Raw genomic sequence first — 20,339 nt, 5'->3', positions numbered from 1 at the left:
GAAGTTATGTGTGCAGGTCACTAGGGCTGTGTGCCTGCTCCGTGAGGATTCTGCTATGCCTAGTCCCCAGTGAGGGGCATTAATGAATTAGCTCTAACCCTGCTGCTGTCTCTGCCGGCTGGGAAACCTGTTGCTAAAGCTGCCTCGGGTCCCGGGCTCAGAGTAATTAGAGCTTCACTTTTGGTCTTCTTAGGTACAGAGCATCTATGTTAGTTCACCCAAGAGCAAGGCAGATTAGAAACAACCTTGATTGGGGCTGGAGAGATGACTCATCGGTTAAGAGCAGTGACTGCTTTTCCAGAGGTCCTGAGTTCAATTCCCAGAAACCACATGGTGGCTCACAACCATCTGATGCCCTCTTCTGGTGTGTCTAAAGACAGCTATGGTATGCTCCTATGTAGAAAATAAATAATTCTTTTGGAAGGAAGGGAGGGAGGAAGGAAAGAAGGAAGGAAGCAAGCAAGCAAGCAAGCCAGCCAGCCTGCCTTGAAGAAAGCAAGCAAGCAAGACAGACAGACAACCTTGATTCTTGATTGATGGTCAGGTCTTGAAGTTAACAGTGATATGAGTCACTGAAATACTTTAGGGTCTTGCCCACTTAGGGGAGTGCGTGTGCATGCTTTGTACGGTACTTTCTCTTTACTCCAGCAACCATAGGATAATACGTGACCCTGTTCAGAGGTATATGCCCGTCACATTGCCACTTTACAAGATCCATCTAATAGGATAGACTGGAAGTAATTTGTGCCTTCATCATCTCTCTTGCCTTGCGTCTGCTCTAGTGTCCGTCCTCCTGTTGTGGTAAACGCCATGTGTGTAAACTATGTGTGTAAACACCATGAACAGAAAGCGGCTGAGAGGATCCGGAGATTTTTAATTGGCTCACGCTTCCAGATCACAGCCCATCATTGAGGGAAATCGGGGGTGGGGGGTGCAAGCAGGAATTTGAACCCGAAACCACAGAGAAATACATACTATTTGCTGGCTTGCTCACAGGCTCACCTGCCCAGGGAACATGGTCACCCACAGTGGGTTGAGCCCTCCTGTGCCAGTTAACAATCCCCGAAATTCATGACGACAGGCCAGTCTGACCTGGGCACTGCTTCTTTAGGTGACTGGCCTCTAAAGCTGACTGGGACACTCCACCCTTGTCAACCTGACATACAAACCTGTTGCTCTAAACTGTAACTGTCTTAAGATCTTGTGTTAGTATAAAAATATAACATCTCTTTTTTTTTGTTGTTTTTTTGGTTTTTTTTTTTATTTATTTTTTTTAATATAACATCTCTTAACTCGAGCCGGGGCGTGGTGGTGCATGCCTTTAATCCCAGCACTTGGGAGGCAGAGACAGGCGGATTTCTGAGTTAGAGGCCAGCCTGGTCTACAAAGTGAGTTCCAGGACAGCCAAGGCTACAGGTTCCGAGAGACCCTGTCTTTGGGGAAAAAAAAAATTGAGTTAGGAAAAAAAAACATCTCTTAACTCTGGGATCCTGTAAAACTGAAAATAAGTTTCATACTTATTCCAGAAGGGAAGAACCAGGGCATAAAAATAATTAGTTTTAAAGATAAAACAACCAGCAATCCTGTAGCTTGCCTCTAGCACCAGGAACTTAGCCTTTGTGTAGTCTTCTGGCTCCAGCAGACTTAGGGAGTGCCACTTCTCCAGCTCTGCTATGGGACAGGCACAGCTTCAACCAGTACTACCTAGACAACGCTCATATACTGTTTGTCAAGTTCTGTTCCAAGTGCAGAATACAGCCTGCCTGACCAGCTCTGGGGGCACTTGATCTGAAGAAGTAGGGTTTGGGGTGGGGGCGAGGGTTGTTGTTTTGAGACAGGGTTTTTCTGTGTGACCTTGGCTGTCCTGGAACTCAATCAGAAGACCATGCTAGCCTTGAACTCACTGAGATCTGCTGGGATTAAATGCATGCATGAGCAGCACCCAGCTAAGAAATCGTTTTCTCTCAGTCATCACGGCTGCCTTCTCCGGCCCAGCTTGACCGGCACCCCAGTGATCCAGAGAAGCACAGGCTCACCTCAGTGGTGTTGATCTCTTGTTGGTCAATTGACTCTTGAGCCCCGATGATTAGCATACACACATTTTTAGCCAAAGTATTACAATAACACCCCTTACTCCAAGTCTAGAGAGCGTCTTTGGTACCCTCTGAAACCCAGAGGACCAGGCCTCCATTGTCCATGTTTCTTTCAGAATTCTTAGCTTCCAAGATCTCACGAGAATGACCCATTAAGTTTTCAGTCCTTACCAGGAAAAAGCCAACCCCTGAGAGTAAAGGACAGCCAGGGCTGCAGAGACAAACCCTGCTGTCTCAGAAGGGAGGGAGTGGGGCAGGCTTTTATTTCCACTTGTCATAGTGTCTGGAAGCCAAGGTCAGGAATGGATCAGCCATGCCCAGTCACAAGAGAGTGGCTGGTAGGAGCCAAGTATCTATCTTCCCCCATGGCCTGGTACTGTTTTTTACATCTTAGAAAACCAGCTTGTCTTTCCAAGGCCTTGCTGCTGGGCCTCTCCAACCATTGAGGTAACTACTTCATTCACATTGAGACATTCCGGTCATTCTCATGTCTAAGAGAACTCAAGACTGGAAAGCCAGGAGTGATGGTTCATATTCTATAATCCCAGCACTTGAAATATAAAGTCAAAAAACCAAGCCAATGTGGGGGTGGGGGGGTGGGGGCAGAGACAGAGAGATGAGATATGGCTCAAAGGTTAAAAGCACCACTTCTACTAGCACCCAGCTAAGGTGGCTCACAACCACCCACCTATAAGCTCCAAGGGATCCAGTGCCCTCTGCTGCCTCCATGGGCACCTACACTCACATGCACATTATTAGAAATGAAATAAACTAGGCCCATGGAGGCCAGAAAAGAGCATCAGCTCCCCCCCAGACCTGGAGTTGTAGGTGATGAGAATCTGGGTCTTCTGCAAAAACATTCAAGTCTGCTCAACCCCTGGGCCCCTTTTCCAGCCCATACCTTTAATCCAGCACTGGGGAGGCAGAGACAGGTCTGGGCTGTATAATGAGCTCCAGGCCTGCCAGGGCTATGCAGCCAGACCCTGTCTCAAAGATAAATAGATCCTTAAAAATAGCCGGGCGTGGTGGCGCATGCCTTTAATCCCAGCACTCAGGAGGCAGAGGCAGGCGGATTTCTGAGCTCGAGGCCAGCCTGGTCTACAAAGTGAGTTCCAGGACAGCCAGGGCTATACAGAGAAACCCTGTCTCAAAAAAACAAACAAAAAAATTTTTTTCAGGGATTTGAAGGTCCAGAGAGATAGCATTTGCATTAGTGCCTGTTAGAGCTTGCGTGTTTTGTAATTGTTTATTTGTGTGTGTGTGTGTGTGTGTGTGTGTGTGTGTGTGTGTGTGTGTGTGTGTGTGTGTTGGGAGGATGGGATTCGTTGCGTGTGTGCTCACGTGTGCCATGGCAGGAGAGGTCAGAGGACAACTTCTTCTGGGAGTCGCGTTTCACTTCTGGGAGTTGCGTTTCACATGCTGTAGGTTCCAGGAAGTGGCGTCTCATGCGTGGTCCAGGGACTCTTCACTACCGAGCAGGGCTTGTTGGTTTTTTGGTTTTTTAATGAATGTTTATTGCTTCTCTCCAAACAGACAGCTACGGACAGTTCTTCTAATTCCTCGCAGAAGAGGGAGCCGACTACGAGGACAATCTCCTCCCCCACGTCTTGTGAGCACCGGAGGATTTATACCCTTGACCCATACCCCATGGACCATTACCACCCTGACCAGGTGAGCAGGGCACGTCAATCCTCTGGAAGCATAAGCATAGCTCTGGGCTGGACTTCCCTCCCTAACCCCCAGCCCAAGCTACTTCTGCCCACCCACTTTCCCATTCCCCCAAGGTGGAAGTGCTGCTGGTGGTAGCAGCTTAGCCTCACACAACACCTTGCCTCACCCTGTGTGTGCTCTGTCTGGCTTAATCCAAATCACCCCACAAGGCAGGGTGTGAGCACCCGTAGTTTATCAATGGGAACCTGATGATCTGTGGAGTGCCCGTGAGGGGAAGAGGTCCTAGGCAAAACTTCTGCTCGGCTCCCTCTGTGTTCCCTCCAAGGGGCCTCCTAGCTGTGAAGGTGTAGGGCCCTAGTCAAAACGAAAGAATGGTACACTCCAGCTTGCCCCCTGGCCTGCGGGCTCCAGGCCCAGGCTTGCTCAGGGAGATGTAGCTGCAGTCTGAATTCAATAATTCAACAAATATTTGCTGAGTGGCTCTTTTGTAGAACAAGTTCCCAAATAAATCCTGGGGGGGGGGGGGTATGCCTGTGCGAGTTACATGGCCCCTGGGCTAATTTGAAAGTAAAAGAAGCAAGCACCAGGGAGGGAGATTTTGTTTTGTATTTTGTTGCCGTTTTAAGATGGTTTTACTATGTGCTTTCTAGTATTTTGACATTAAAATGTCTTTTATTAGCTGGGCATGGTGGCATACGCCTGTAATCCTGATTTGGGGACGCTGAGGTAGGCCAGCCTAGGCTACATGATGAGCTCCAAGCCAGGTTGAGCTAGAAGTAGGAGACCCTGTCTTAACAAACAAAATATTCATTTTAAAACTAGGTGTGGTGGCATATGCCTGCAGTCCCAGCACTTGGAGGTTGTTGCTGTGTGATACAAATAAATACCTTTAAAAAAAAAAAAAGAGGGGAAGGGAGCTGATTATGGTGGGAAAAGCAGCAGGCTTAAGGCCCCTGGCCATGTTGTAGCTACAGCCTAAAGAATAATTGTACTCAGGTCACCTTCACCATTCCTGCCTAGGGAATGGCGCTGCCTACAGTGGGCATGATGTATCTCCCTACTGAATCAAGATAACCCACTCCAAGGCTATCTCTAGTGATTCTCATCAAACTGACCTTTGAGATTAACCATCAAGGATGCTTATAGGAGTCAAATCTGATCAGTATCTGGAACCTGCTTATCTTTCTTGCATTTGTGCGTCTGTGCTTTCAATCAGATTACAATGTCAGCGCAAGCTAGTGAACCTTGTATGCTGCTTTCTTTAGAAAGTATTGTTCTTTTGTAAAGGGCCAGTGAGGTATCCCTTACGGCAAAGATGCTAGAGACCTGAGTTTGATCCCCAGAACCCTCAAAAGGATAGAACCAACTCCATAGAATGGCTCTCTGATCTCTACATGTGTGCTGTGGAATGCATACCAACTAAATAAATAAACCGAGATAAGGTCTCACTATGTGGCCCTGGCTGTCCTAGAACGCACAGAGATCTGCCTGCCTCTACCTCCCAAGTGCTAGGATCAAACCATACCACCACACCTGCCTATAATTTTGCTTTTAAGCATCAGTGAGGGCTGGGCAGATAGAAGACTCAGTGGTTAAGATCCTGATGTGCTTGCAAAAGATCCAGATTCATATCCTATCACCCACCACTGGTGGCTCACAACTATGTACAACTCCAGTTCTAAGATATCCAACTCCCTCTTCTGTCCTCCTTGGACATCTCCACACAGGGATACACACATACATGCAGGCACACAAACCCATGAAACAAATTTTTCTAAATAAATAAAGAAAGAAATAAAGAAGAAAGTCTTGAAGCATTCGGTCCATGCCTTTAATCCCAACACTTATGAGACAGATCTCTGTGAGTTCCAAGACAGCCGTGCATCACAGCAAGACCCTGACTCTAAATAAATAAGCAACTGGCATTTGTACGGATGAGTACACACAATATAAAAGTGAGTACAGAACTGCTGTCCCCTTTTAGAGATTGGATCCGCACAGGTTCTGGGAGCAGCTGACCCAAGAGAGACGGGAGGTGGAGATTAAAAGTGAGACAGGACTATTTTCCCTCTTCAGGCGGAAATGACACTCCTTTGTGAGACAGGGGTCTCCTTGTAGCCCAGGCTGGCAGAGAACTCACTGGGTAGCAGAAGATGACCTTGAATGCAGCGATTTCCCTCCACCCACATCCTGGGATTACAGGCGTGGTCTCACGCTGGGTTTATAGGCTTCTGAGGCCTGATTGACTTCGGGGCTCATTCTTGCTGGGTAAGAATTAGCAGCTGGGCTCAAAACTGACCCCAAGGCGGGCGACCATCCTATGTACATGGTCTCTCCCACAGGAAGGGCTCACAACTAAGGCAAGCTTGTGGATCTGGCAAGCTTGATTCGGTTTCCGCCTTTTCCTAAAATGCCCCGAAGAAGAGTCCAGGGCTCTTTCTTCACCGCGGTCTTTGGCAGCCAGCCGGCTGTCAGTGGCGCCCCGGGCTGTAACACTGTCTGGTTTTTCCCTGAACAGCGGTTGCCGCGGTCCTACCCCCAGGTCACCTTCCCAGAAGATGATGAAGAAATTGTACGCATCAACCCCCGAGAGAAGATCTGGATGACCGGTTATGAAGATTACCGGCACGCGCCGGTTCGCGGCAAATACTTAGACACCACAGAAGACGCAGACTCCTACGTGCGCTTCGCCAAGGGCGAAGTCCCCAAACACGAATATACCTATCCCTATGTTGATTCTTCGGACTTCGGCTTCGGGGAGGATCCCAAAGGTAGTGTGATCAAGACACAGCCGCCCAGGGCCAAGTCCCGTCGGCGGAAGGAGAACGGCGAACGGTCGCGGTGTGTGTACTGCAGGGATATGTTTAATCACGAAGAGAACCGAAGGGGCCACTGCCAAGACGCGCCCGACGCCGTGAGAACTTGCATTCGCCGGGTGAGCTGTATGTGGTGCGCGGACAGCATGCTGTACCACTGTATGTCCGACCCCGAGGGAGACTACACTGACCCTTGTTCGTGTGACACAAGCGATGAGAAGTTTTGCCTCCGGTGGATGGCTCTAATTGCCTTGTCTTTCCTGGCCCCTTGTATGTGCTGTTACCTGCCCCTCCGGGCCTGCCACCACTGTGGAGTGATGTGCAGGTGCTGTGGTGGGAAGCACAAAGCCGCCGCGTGACTCGGGTCCCCTACTTTCTGCTTCTCCATCCACGGCCACAGGCAACTTGTCTCTTGCGCACTCCCCCATCTTCTCCCTGGTTCCCTTCCAACTCCAAAAGGCTAGGCCGATAAGAGGAGGCCAGGCTCTGTGGTCCCTTGGTGACATCATTCCAAACCTGGGGTAGCTGCCGCCCCCTGTGTCAGCCACCTACCCCCTCTCGCAGTGTTCTGAGGAAAGGAGCCTTCGGCATAGACTCGTGTATTTTACCAGCCTATAATCGTGCTGTCTTTCCTGAGTGTTGGTTTCCTGCCCCTCCTTCTCATCTTTCTGGTTCTGCAGACTTGGAGGGGTTTATTGATTCCCCCGCCCCGCCGCCCCTCCTCCCCCCGCTCTGTGACTGTTTTTTTTTTTTTCTTCGTCTCCCCATTCGGCTTGCCTGTCGCTAACTAGCATAGGTCCCTCAGAGATGTGACAGAATGATGAAGCCGGCACCACAGCATGTTGTTATGTGAGGAGGCAATCTGGATAGCAAGCATGTACCACAAAACAATAGTACTTTAACTCCTAACGCCAAGTCTCCCCATCAGCTGCCGGTTTTGTCTTTAACCTGCTATCATCTCTTCTCCTGCCCCCCCCCCATGAATTAATTCACTAATGCAAAACAATCACTTTTTAAATGACTTTTTGAGCCTTAAATCCATACTGACTTGTGAGAATCAGGAAAGAATGTCTCAAGCTGCTTTGCACCCTCTTGGACCAGGGCTTGCAAGGGGATTTGGGTTTCTGTGAGCTTGCTCAGTTTACCCATAAAATAAGACTTTTTAGAATTGCGTTGCCACTTCTAAAATCCTAGCAATACTTAGAATAACACATCAGTGAGATAAATTTTACTCAATTATTTTACAAACCAAATTGAGTTATTCAAACACAAGCCAGTATTCTGTGAACAAGTTCCAGATGAAAAACACAGAAGTTGTGAATGAAGTTGTAGCCATTCCCTGCCCCTGCACTATATTTTTCGGGGTGCATTTTAAATACTATCGATTCAAACACTGGTGGCTTGCATTTTTTTAGGTATATATTTTTGGTTAGTTTGGGGGGGGTTGTTTTGTTTTTTAATTTGAGGCTCAATTCTTCATTTATACTTGAAAAAAACAAGGCCATATGTAAAGAAAAAAAAAACCCTTTCAATGCCTAAGTGTCTTCTATCACTCCACACCCACAGTTGCCACCTGGGGTGCACAGATAAGGGTAGGTCACCAACTGATTATGCCTGTCCCTGAGCCATGCAAAAGGCTCCTAATTTGCTGGGGGTGGGGGGAGCACATATGCATATATATATATATGTGTGTGTGTGTATATATATATGAGAATAGCCAAATCCTAAGAAAAAAGACAAGCGGAAGTGGTTACCGATACCTAGCATGGTACAATCAGAGCTCCGTGGGGACTGTAGGGAGCAGGTTGTTACTACTGGCCATTCTTCCCACAGTGATTAACGGCGGGTCCCCTTTAGTCCACCACCCCCCAAGCTCAGTCCCCTTTAGGTCTCCTTCTCTCCCCCCCCTCACCCCCTTTGCACACAGACATCCGTCTTTAAAGGAAAAGGCCTTTTGTCCAGTCAGTCAGTCATACCGGGAGAAGCTAGCCATGCATCCCTTCCCGGCAGTGCTTTCTGCTCGCCCGACAGACAGCCTGTCGTGTTTCTTTGGACAGATGGACCATCAGTGTAGATAATCAGCATGCTTGTGCATTACGTGGAGGTTGGAGGTGGGAGGTGTCAACTTTGTTGGGATGACTGGTTGGGGCTCTCTGTTGTCAACAAGATGCGGAAAGCGGTCGTCTCCACCATTGTGGATGGAGGGGGTCTCTGTGCTAGGAGACTCTATAGACTGCCTCCAGCCGCCCTCCAGTGCTGTGGAGAGACTGTCCCCAGCCTGAGGGACTCTCCTCGGGCCCTCTCGCCTCTCTACCAAGCACAACACTAATCCTGTTTCCTTAAATCTCCGTTCAAGTGCCCCTATTTATTTCAGTGAGAATGCGTGTCCGGTTGCCTCTGTCCCTGTTTGTGCGTCCTTCCTCCCAGCCAGTTCCCACCCTCCTAAGAGTTATGCCAGTGGATCTCACTCCTCTGTGCATCACCTATCTTTGGTTTGTGAAGGCAGCAGTTAAGGGCACAAAGACAGCCATGGGGACATTTATGTAAATATGTTTAATTGCCACACTGCAGCTGAACGGTGTGTAGTATTTTCCCAGTCAGCTTTGCCATACTGACGTCAATCATTTGAGAGAAATTATTCAGATTTTATTTTTATATCCATGGTAACAAAACCTAACCAAAAGGTTTCCTGTTCAGAAGTTCCCCTAGCTCTCATCCCAAGCTATTCGCTCACATTAACAAATTAAAGTGCCTGAAGCATAACGCATTTATTTACCTGTATACTAAAACCCCTGTTGTATTGATTTTTTTTTTATAATAAGCCTTTTTACCTCTGTAAAAATATATATATATATACAAGCGTATGATGTACATTTTAGTTCTTAACTTTTTTATGGTTTCTAATATGTATGACCAATGTAGCCATTGCTTTGAAATGTAAATATAAACACGTCCTATCAGACTATTGGCTTTGGGGTATTTGTCTGGCTGGAGTCCTCACACACAGAATGGGATGGGGTTTCCTTCAAAGAAGAACATGCGACGTGGGTCTTTTTTTGTGAGGCCCTTCCCACCTGTGGTTATATTCGGGGGGGGGGGAATAACATATCCCCTTCCTCCACAGGGAGAACCCCGTTCCTTCCTAGCCAGTCTTGCCTCAAGCCCTCCTCAGAGAGAAAGGCAGTACTTCCTTTGAGCTGTTTTCCCCTCATCCCTGCTGAAGCCCAGAGGGGGTGGGGGATGGGAGGCCATTCGAAGACTGCACCAGCCCATGGTCTTGGGCAGCTCTCGGCTCACTTTCCAGCTCTTCTGGATACCAGAAAGCTACAGCATTCCCCAGGTGAAAATAAAATAGGTATTTTGAGGATTACAGAAGAGAAGTGGTTTCTCCATAGTTCCTCCCATCTTAGTTTTAACTTTCCCCAGAAAGGAGGGCGTTTCTAAGCCACTGGCAGATGTCAAATACAAGATGGGTGCTTAACGTTAGGAGGAGATTTAAGGCTCCCCCAAGAGCTGGTGTGGGGGTGGGGGGTCACATCCTGAACCCTCACTTGACCTACACCCTTCCCAATGTTCTACAGCCCTGACACCAAAGCTAAGAATGGGAATCGAGGTGATCCTAAAATCAACGAGGCTGAGGGCCTATGTGGGCCGGCTAGTGACAAGCTTCCAGGTCCCTCCCCACATGAGAAGTGGGCCACTTGTTCCAACTGCTTCAGGAATGAACAGAGACTTCAATATCAGGAACCAGGCTGGCTCTGGCTGTGACTCTCATTTTTATTCCTCCAAAGAGTGAAGTGTTCGTATACAGTTCACACTTAGGGAGGCCTGTAACGAGGTGATGTCGCTGGATCAAGGCCCCGAGAGTCTGCTGTCCGATGACTACCTTTCTCGGTTTCCTCTTGTATAAATGTTACAGGACCCTAATCCAGCTCCCTGCCCTCCCTTTCCCCCTTGCTAAGGGGGATGAAATCCTACCAGAAGCAGAGTCGGTCTGTCAAGGAGGTTGAGCTGGAACAAGCTTGTATCACAAAACATACCACCTTAATTTTTTTTTAAGTTTTATTTTTATTTATGCTTGAAGGATTTGGGGGGGTTTTGTTTGTTTTGTTTTTTATTTATATGTTGGTATACATATATGCAAGTGTCCGTGGAGGCCAGAAGAAAGTATCAGACCCCTGAAGCTGGAATTGTAAGTGGTTGTAAGCCACCCAGGATGGATGCTGGGAATTGAACCCTGGTCCTACAGACAGGCATGGACCGCCCAACCCCCACATCTGGTGAATTTATTCAGTGATACAAACCATCTACTTTTAAAGTGACTTCGAAGTATTGAGCTTTGAGACAATGTGTTGAGGCAAAGATGACTCCAGAGCCACTCAGCAGGTAAGAGGACTTGACACACCATCAGAGGACTCACCTTAAGTCCAGACATACCTTTAATCCCAAGGCAGGAGGATCTCTGAGTTTGAAACCTCCTCTACAGAGAAACCCTGTCTCAGAAACAAACAAACAGGTAACAACAAAGCCCATCTAAAGCAAGATTGGTGACAAAAACTGGGGGATTGCTTTGACTTCAGTGTTGGCTTGTGCTCTATAATGAATTCCAGGAGCCCGAGCTATGTCCAAAGGCCATCTTTCCAGGAAGCCAATAGAGATTTATATAGGATTAGCACCAGCTATCAGGTGCCTTCTACAGAGGGGGGCCTGCACCTAGAGACACCCGTGGATCCTAGTCCACACATCTCAGAACACATCACTTCTTTCTAGGGCCACTCCACACTGTTCATCTGTTCTGCTCAGGACATCACATGTGGAGAGGCTGGAGGAGAGACTGCCCAAAGAAAACAGATTCCCCCCTCGTGGTGGAAAAGGGTCCGGTGAGGTGAGATAGGATGTGAAGGCTGGCCTGGACAAGTACAGCCCTTAGAGGTTCCATAACGCGATCCACAGGACCCAATCACTTCCTTGGTTCCTTGTTTGTTCTGGCCCTGAGGAAAGACGGGTTGCAGAAGAAGACAGCCTGCTCACTGCACAGTAGGCCGAAGCACAGGGCAGACAGTTTGTTAATGAATCCACAATTCACTCCATACTTTTTCTAACTGCACTTTTCGGTTTGGTTTTGCTTTCTTCCTGACACTTATGTCAGTGATGCCTGCAGAGGCACACAGCTCGCTGGACTCTGGGCAGCCAGAATGTACAACATGGAGAAAAGCCAGTGACCTGTCAAAGCAGTTCTGTGGACAGAGCTGGTACCAGCTCAGAGGAACTTGCCCGAGATAGAGACACAGTATATTCAGGGGACTGTCTGTCTGAACTCAAGACACATTCCCCTGAATGGTGGACATCCATCCCCAAAATTAGGCCACTCACTTCCAAGGGGAAAGCACGGGCTGTGAAGGGCCTGCAGGACAGTTTGCAGTTTGTCATGGAAAGCAGGCGGGCTTGTAAATGGACACCCGAGCTTGTGCCAACAGCCAGAGCTACAGGTGATCTTACTGCAGGCCTTTGGGCTTTGTGGTTGTGAAATAAGACGGTTATCTACCCCACACCTGTTGGATCTGTTTTCTCTCTTAGCAGTGCTGGGAATCAAACCTAGGGCCTTGTACAAGCTGAGACCCCACAGCTCCCACCCTAACCCCATGAGGTCGGCCTAAGCCAGACCCTTGAAGGGCAGGGAGCCCACCCTGCAACAGTGCCAGCCTCAGCCTCTCTCCCTGACCTCTCAATCTTGCATCTTTCATATCTTGCAAGCCAACACCAATGGACAATACTGCCAAGCTCTGCATCCAACTTGGGATGAACCCAACCTGCACCTCACCCCTCACCCCTGCACCCCACCCCAAACCACACAGCCTCTGTGTGCTGACTCTAGAGAAATACATTCCTAGACACCTGCTTTTGAGGACCAAGGAACCTCTTCCGCTTTTTATTTTCTTTAAATGAACTTGAACAGTCAGTGGGTATGGTTTTTGCCTTCAAGACACATGGTCCCAGCAGAAGCCAGGCCTCCCTCCTTGCAGCGGGTGCTAATCTCTTCAATAGTTAAGCTGAGTTGGTTTGAGTTGCTCACACCTTTCCTCCAGGAACAACAGATGCTCTGTCCCAGACTGTGGATGGTGTGCACTGGGTGGTTTCTGAAGGGCTTTCTTCCCTTCAGCTCGTACTCAAAGTTACAGGAACTACTGAAAGGGGCGCTGAGTGCAAGCCCATTCCTGTGCTTTGGGGCTTAGCTCAGAGGTAGAACTTTGCTTGTATGCATGCGGAACTAGGTTCTTTTTCCAGCACAAAACAGACCACTGAATGATTTATATCTATCTGTGCACCCACCTTTAATCCCAACACTTGGGAGTCAGAGGCAAGTGGTTTTCTGTGGATTTGAGGCCACCCAGTTTGAGTTCTCACTACATAAGAGACTTGTCTCTAAAAGAAAAAAAAAAGTTTAAACATTCTTTTTAGAAAATGAGAAAAGCGAGTCTAATAATTCAAGGAAGACAGCTGCCAGTGCGTGCTGCCATGGTAAAACTCAGGCACTCAAACACATATCTGAGTTTTGAAAAAAACGTGTTTGACCAGTTGCCCAGCAGATTTTCCTCCTGGTGAATAAGAACCTACAGTTAATGACCATGCTCCTGACCTTGAGGCCCATGACCTCATCTTTGGTCTGAGACCTGCTGCCACTTTGCATATTACTGTAAGGCTGCCAGGGAATCTGCCAGGATGGTGCACGGGGAGTGTCGGTCGGCTGAGTGACAGGAAGAAATGAGAATTAGTTGGGCATGATGACACCTCTGCCCATACTGTATAATGCTTGCTGGAATCTCTGCATGGAGGAGGCAGAGGCTCAAAGTCAAGGTCATTTGAGGCCAGCCTGGGCTATATAAGACCCCGTCTTTTTAAAAAAAAGCAGGGGTAGAGATATAGTTCAGTGGTAGACGAACACTTGTGTGGTTTCACTCCTCAGCACCACTTGGGTAGGGGGCAAGGTGTATGTGTCTCTATGTGTAATATATAAAATAATGGGAATGAAGTGGGCAAACTCTCAGAATAACGACTATTCATTGTACTTTTGCTTCCAAATGGTCAAAGTATGCAGCTATAAAGTTATACCTGGGCAAAAGATCCATTCAGAACAGAGATCGGATGTGACAAAAATAGTACATTCTCAGATTCTACAGAGCAACTAACCTTTAAGAAATTGCCAGTTGCGAGAGTAACCACTGAAGGCCAGGTGGGTGTGGAGATCTGAGCTGCTGCCTGAAGCCATGTTGGTGACAGTGAGCTGTGCTGCCCCTGGGGTTGATGCCCATGGTCCTTGTTACCACCAAAGGCCTTGGGAATGTCCATGGTCTGTCGGCGGCCCGTGCTGTAGCCAGAAACCATGTGGACGTCCATGATCCTTGCTGCTGCTGACTGTAAAGGGCAAGCATGCTTCTTTTGCAGTGGTATTGATGATTGCAGACTCACAGTTGAGAATGAGAGACATAGAAGGCCTCTGTGACAGCTTCTCTCCCCCACCCCTGCTTCCCATCCTCCACCCCCCCTAAAAAGAAAGTCTGGACAGAAAGTCATTGGAAAAAAAAAAAAAAAAAAACTCTTAAAAGGGATCTGGGAGGCGGTGGCACACGGGTGGAAGCAAAAGTGCAATGAATAGGACAGTTATTCTGGAGGGGTTGGCCCACTTCATTCCCGTTATTTTGTATATTACACACACCTTGCCCCCTACCCGAGTGGTGCAGTGGAGTGAAATCACACACTTGCAATCCCAGCACTCCGGAGGCAGACAAATCTCTGAGTTCCCTGCCAGCCTGATCTACAGAGTGAGTTCCAGGACAGCCAGGGCTATAGTGAGACCCTGTCTCAAAAAATAAACAAAAAAAGTTATGATATGGAGAGGGGAGCCAGGGAAAGATGGCTCAGTGGTTAAGAGCATTGGCTGCTCTTTCAGAGAATTTGGGTTCAATTCTGGGAACCCACATGGCAGCTCACAACTGCCTATAACTCCAGTTCTAGGATATCTGGAACCCTCACACAGACATACATAAAAGGCAAAACACAGATGCACATAAAATAAATGAATCTAAAAAAAAAAAAAAACAGGTTGTGATAGGGATGCTGAAGTGTAGCTCTTCCAGCTGATGGCTTCTGGCAGGAGTCCGGGAGGGAAGGACGCCGTTTTCTTAAAGGGGCTGACCACTGGGAGTTTGACCGTGCTGTGGTGAGAATATGGACAACACAAATTGCACTTGGTATTTTTTTTTTTTCTTTTTCTTTTCTTCTTTGTTTTAGAGAAGGTCACCAGACCTGGGAGGACTGGGAAATAAGTGGTCAGGATGCATTATGGGAATTTTCCAAATAATCAAAAAATACATGTTTTAAAAAGAAAAGAGGGCTGGTGAGATGGCTCAGTGGGTAAGAGCACCCGACTGCTCTTCCAAAAGTCCGAAGTTCAAATCCCAGCAACCACATGGTGGCTCACAACCACCCATAATGAGATCTGATGCCCTCTTCTGGTGTGTCTGAAGACAGCTATAGTGTACTTACATATAATAAATAAATAAATCTAAAAAAAAAGAAAGAAAGAAAGAAAGAAAGAAAGAAAGAAAGAAAGAAAGAAAGAAAGAAAGAAAGAAAGAAAGAAAGGAAGGAAGGGCTGGTGAGATGGCTCAGCGGGTAAGAGCACTGACTGTTCTTCCGAAGGTCCTGAGTTCAAATCCCAACAACCACATGGTGGCTCACAAACATCTGTAATGAGATCTGATGCCCTCTTCTGGTGCGTCTGAAGACTGCTACAGTGTACTTACATATAATAAATAAATGAATCTTTAAAAAAAAAAGTGTCAGTGGCGAAAGGTCCAGGTGGGGGAAACGACATTTAAAAAAAAAAAAGAAAGAAAGAAAAGAAAAAGCTGTAATTGTGAATTTGGCTTAGTACCAAAGAACAATTCACAGGATTTCAAGAAGTTATTAAAATCCTCTTACCCGCCAGGTGTTTACCTTTACCCCTAGCACCCAGAAGGCAGAGGCAGGTAAATTTCTGAGTTCAAGGGCTGCTTGATCTATATAATGAAACCCTGTCTAAAGGGAAAACAAAAAAGAGATTAAAATGGACATGTGCACAAATCCTCTTACCCCTCCCATAACAGACCAGTCTGAAGTCAGATTTTCTCCATATTCATCACCAAAATAACACCGTGGAGCTGGGGAGCTGGAAGGACAGATCAATGGCTAAGAACACTTACTCCTCTTGTAAACCCAGGCTGGGTTCCCTGTACCTACTGATGGTTCACATCTACCTGTAACTACACACACACACACACACACACACACACACACACACACACACGCGCGCGCGCGCGCATACACATAAATAAAATAAGGTAAATAGATATATTTTTAAAAACATATCCACAACAGATTGAATTCACAAGCAGTTATGAGAATCCAGCTCTATTCCATTACAAATATTTGCAAAGTAAAAGTCTTTTCATTTATATGGAATGGAGAGATGGCTCAGGGGTTGAGAGTACCAGCTGTTCTTCCAGAAGGCCTGGGTTCAATTCCTAGCACCCACATTGCAGCTCAACTGTTTATAATTCCAGGGGATCTAACGCCTTCACATAGACATACAAGCAAAATAGCAATGTGCATAAAATACAAATCAAATCATTTTAAAGTTTTTTTAAGATTTATTTTTGTTATTGTTGGTTTGGTTTGGGGAGTTAGGGATGGTTGGATGGTTCTTCTACTCTGGAGTATCTTAAGGGTTTTTTTTTGTTTGGTTGGTTTGATTTAGCTTGGTTTTTGTTTCTGTTTGTTGTTTAGTTTGGGGTTCTTTGTTTTGCTTTTTTTGTTGTTGTTTTGAGGTTTTTTTGTTTTTGTTTTTTGAGACAGGATCTCACTATGGAGCCTTGGTTGGCCTGGCACTTACTATGTAAACCGTGCCCAGCCACATTTAATTTATATTGTATTTATTTATTTTTGTTTACTTTTTGTGCATTGGTGTTTATCTATGTGAGTGTCAGATCTCGGAGTTACAGTGAGCTGCCACGTGCTAGAATTTGAACCCGAGTCCTCTAGAAGTGCGCCTAGTGTTTTCAACCTCTGAGCCATCTCTCCAGCCCTCAGTTTTAATTTCTAATGCAGTCATATTAATAAGCATAACCAGGGTAAGCTGGGTGTGGTGGTGAATGCCTTTAATTCTAGCCTTCCCAAGACAGAGGCAGATAGATCATGTTGAGTCTCTCCTGGTCTTTTCTATACAGCGTTCCAGGCCAGCAAGAGCTCCATAGTGAGACCTTTTCTCAGAATCAAAACAAAACAAGAACAGATTTGTAAGGATCTTTGGGGCTGGAAAGTTGGGTCACCAATTAATCGTACTGGCTGCTCTTCCATAGGATCTAGGTTTAAACCCCGGCACTCTCAATTGGCTGTAACTCCAATTCCAGGGGATCTGGCGCCCTCTTCTGGACTGCTTTGGCACTGCATACACGTGGTGTCCATTCATACATGTAAGCAAACCACCCCACACATAAAAGAATAAAATTTAAATTATAAAACATCTATGTGTACCTACACAAGAGTCTTTGGAACTCTCAATAACCTTTAGGTATATAAAAATATATTGAAAACAGAAAACGTTTGCCCTCTTCCTATTTCTGGTCAACAGAATATTTTGTGGTTATTTCCAGCCCTTTTCTCTTTTTTTCTTGGTGTGTGTATGGTGTGTGTATGGTGTGTGTATGGTGTGTGTGTGTGTGTGTGTGTTTAGAATCTGACAGTGGGTGTCAGTTTCTCTCTCCCACCCCCTTTTTGAGAAGTTCTTTTGCTGAACCTGGAACCCACCAATGAGCTTCAGCTCCCACCTGTCCCCAATGTCCCCAGCCCCTAACCTCCTGTTCCCACCTGTCCCCAATGTCCCCAGCCCCTAACCTCCTGCTCCCACCTGTCCCCAATGTTCCCAGCCCCTAACCTGCTCCCTCCTGTCCCCAATGTCCCCAGGCCCCAACCTTCTGCTCCCAAGGCTTCTCATGTGGGTTCTGGGGCTCTGAATTCACGACATCCTGCTTGCATGGCAAGCACTTTACTTCCACAAAGCAATCCCCTCCACCACCTCCTCCTCCTCCTCCTCCTTCTTCTTGTAGGAGACAGGGTCACATGTAGCCCAGATTAGCCTTGAATTCATTATGTAGCCAAAAATAGGTTTGAGCACCTAATCCTCCTGCCTCAGTCTCCTGAGTGCTGGGATTACAGAGAGGTACTTCTGCACTCAGCCTGTCAATCCTGCCCTTCACTCCCTTGGCCTAGAGTGGCTCTGTCTCCTCTGGTTTTGGTTATTTTGTATCCCTATTCTGCTCTTTGTATCTTATCTTAGACCTTTGGTTCTTTTGTTCTAAGTCCAGTGAGTTCCGGTCCAGCATCATGCAGCTGTCACGACCCAGTTATCTGAACCCAGCATCTAGTTCACTCAGGACAGTAACATTCAGGGAGATGTGTGACTTCCGGGGCTTGAGGACAGCTCTGCTATCTTTCTGTTGGCTCTCTGTTGTTGGTGGTTTTCCATTGCATAGGGAGCCATGTGGCTCAGCCCTGGTCATCAGACAAGGCAAATGTGAATGGGTGCCCAAAGCTCCTTTGTGTAGATTTATGCCTGCTTAGTTTTGATGTTCATGCCTGGCGACTGTTACCAGGATATTTCTGAGCCAGCCAACAGTTGGATCTGCTGCCCACCTCTTGGGTTCCTTAAGGGAGAGAATTCAGTATAGGTCTTGTCTGTCTGAGCAGCTGCACTCCACACCCTAACCTCTCTTCCATGTCTTTCTAAATATCTTGAGGAGTTGACACATGCTCGAAGCTTGCTCTCTGAGGGAGGGCCAGGGGACCTTGGTATAGGGCTCAGCTGGTAGTTACTAAAGTGTTTGCTTAACACTGGGTTTGATCCTCTGCACCACAACCAACAAGAGAAAACACTGGGAGAAGATAAGTTCTACCCTAATGGAAGATGGTCATCAACCAAGGGGTTGGGTGAAATGAAACTGGTCCTTTCAGCCCTGGGCCTGTCTGGCTCAGAGCTGCTAACGGGAATGGCAGGAAATCTGAGAACGCTCTCCTGCTCGAATCCCCGGGACGATCCAATAAGTGAATGTCCTGCCAGGACACTGGCTCCTGACCTGTCTTTGCTTGAGGGCTGTTGCCAGGTTTCTGGTTCCTGTGAGCTGCCTGGCAGTCTAATAGGAATACCTTAAGCCATATCAGGTGCATCTTGCCCTGCATCTACATTCATCTGGGAGTCCTTGGGATTGATATTTGTGGCTTGATGCGAAAATCAGCCCACGTAGTTTCCCTCTTTGTCAGGCTTGGATAATAACCACCTCCAACTCACGCTTTGCCGGGCTCCTTTTGGGTAACTTCCAAAAAACCCTTCTCCCTTCCAAAAGAAAGAAAATCGATCCTGTCTGCCCAACCTTAAAAGCTGATAATTACAGCATCATAAAACCGTCCTGTTCGGTGCAGTGACAGAGAGAACTGACAGGACGCTGGGGTCCCTGGTACTTCTGAGTCTCCCCATCTGGGCCCAGGAAATGTGCTGTGGCCCCTACGTGACGCCTTTTGGTGACTGTCTTTGCTTCCTTACCAGCCTAGTGGTCCTTTAAAAGTACATCACTGCCGGGCGTGGTGGCGCACGCCTTTAATCCCAGCATTCTGGAGGCAGAGGCAGGCGGATTTCTGAGTTCAAGGCCAGCCTGGTCTACAGAGTGAGTTCCAGGACAGCCAGGGCTATACAGAGAAACCCTGTCTCGAAAACAACAAACAACCAAACCAACCAACCAAACAAACAAACAAACAACAAACAAAAGTGCATCACTGCAGGAGCCAAAGCCCAAAGACTCCCATAGTGGGGTCTTCCATTCTGCAAACCTGATGTGCACCTGTGACGCCTTCTTGGATGCATTCATGCCCCGAAGACCCATTCATCCGCTTCTAAATTCCTTTTGCAGAAAGCAGGCAAGCTTGAAGGAGGTCTGAGTCAGAGCACGGGGCCTAGCTATCGGCCGGCTGCCACTGCCTCCTGCCACGGCAGGCTTGACAGGGAGGGAAGCAGACAGGGAGGGAAATGGTGGGCTTTCAGCTGCTGTTTTTGTTTTGAAGGAAGGGAGAAGGTGGAGGGCGGGAGAGATCTAAGGTGCACATGTAAAGGACACTCAATGTGAGTACATTTGCAGTGTGGGGGTGGGGTGGGGCTAGGAGATCACGTGTTCTGCATGACTCATCCCTCTCCAGAAGACAGAATGCTTTGCGCTCATCCCTCATCTTCTGGTATTTTGGAAGTCTCCTTCCTCCCTCAAATGCTGGGAGGAGACAAGGCTCCTAGGAGAGCTATGTCTGAACTTTCAAGTATCTCTGCATTTGCTTCATCTCCTCTCATCTGACTAGGGTTATTTCCCATTTCTCTACAAAGAACTGGGTCAGCTGCACTGAGGGTGCAAAGGCCACAGCGCGGAAAGGGAAGAAGCCCATGCTCTCTGGAGTCTGACCTGACGCTAGTAATCTGGATTGGCAGTGCTCACTGAGGGTGTCTGAGGCAGCCCCAGGCAGAGTTTGCATCAGCAAGGATGGTGGTCAGGCTGGGAAGAGGAGTCTTCGTCTCTACACTCCCTGTGCTGAGGTAGATGCATACTCTGGCTGGGACCACAGGGCAGCTGCCCAGAGCTGGGAGTCTCCAGTAGCTGTAGTGTGGCCCACAGTTAGAGGACACAGC

The 20,339-nt window shown here is 47.5% G+C and overlaps 1 protein-coding gene and 1 long non-coding RNA gene across 3 annotated transcripts in view; one reads left to right on the top strand and one right to left on the bottom strand.

Moving 5' to 3' along the window:
• Spred2 (sprouty related EVH1 domain containing 2) overlaps window positions 1-9,543 on the top strand; it is a 101,536-nt gene extending 91,993 nt beyond the window's left edge. For both annotated transcript variants that reach the window (XM_021177869.3, XM_029483225.2), the window contains exons 5-6: window positions 3,627-3,764; window positions 6,283-9,543. In XM_021177869.3, the coding sequence (XP_021033528.1) occupies window positions 3,627-3,764; window positions 6,283-6,939 (795 nt within the window). In that variant the 3' untranslated portion in view covers window positions 6,940-9,543. The remainder of the gene's footprint in view (window positions 1-3,626; window positions 3,765-6,282) is intronic.
• Window positions 9,544-10,855: 1,312 nt separating this feature from the next.
• On the bottom strand, window positions 10,856-14,459 carry LOC115032519 (uncharacterized). The gene is made up of 4 exons (XR_003838175.2): window positions 14,295-14,459; window positions 13,769-13,993; window positions 12,911-13,003; window positions 10,856-11,571 (listed from the first exon to the last, which is right to left on the bottom strand). It is a non-coding gene; the product is annotated as an uncharacterized LOC115032519 (long non-coding RNA).
• Window positions 14,460-20,339: the final 5,880 nt, after the last annotated feature.

This window comes from Mus caroli, unplaced genomic scaffold (assembly GCF_978045245.1).
Source record: "Mus caroli unplaced genomic scaffold, Mus_caroli_1 scaffold_13, whole genome shotgun sequence".
Lineage (NCBI taxonomy): Eukaryota > Metazoa > Chordata > Mammalia > Rodentia > Muridae > Mus > Mus caroli.
The sequence above is the reverse complement of the archived record's forward strand: the minus strand, read 5'-3'. Positions and strand labels throughout refer to the sequence as shown.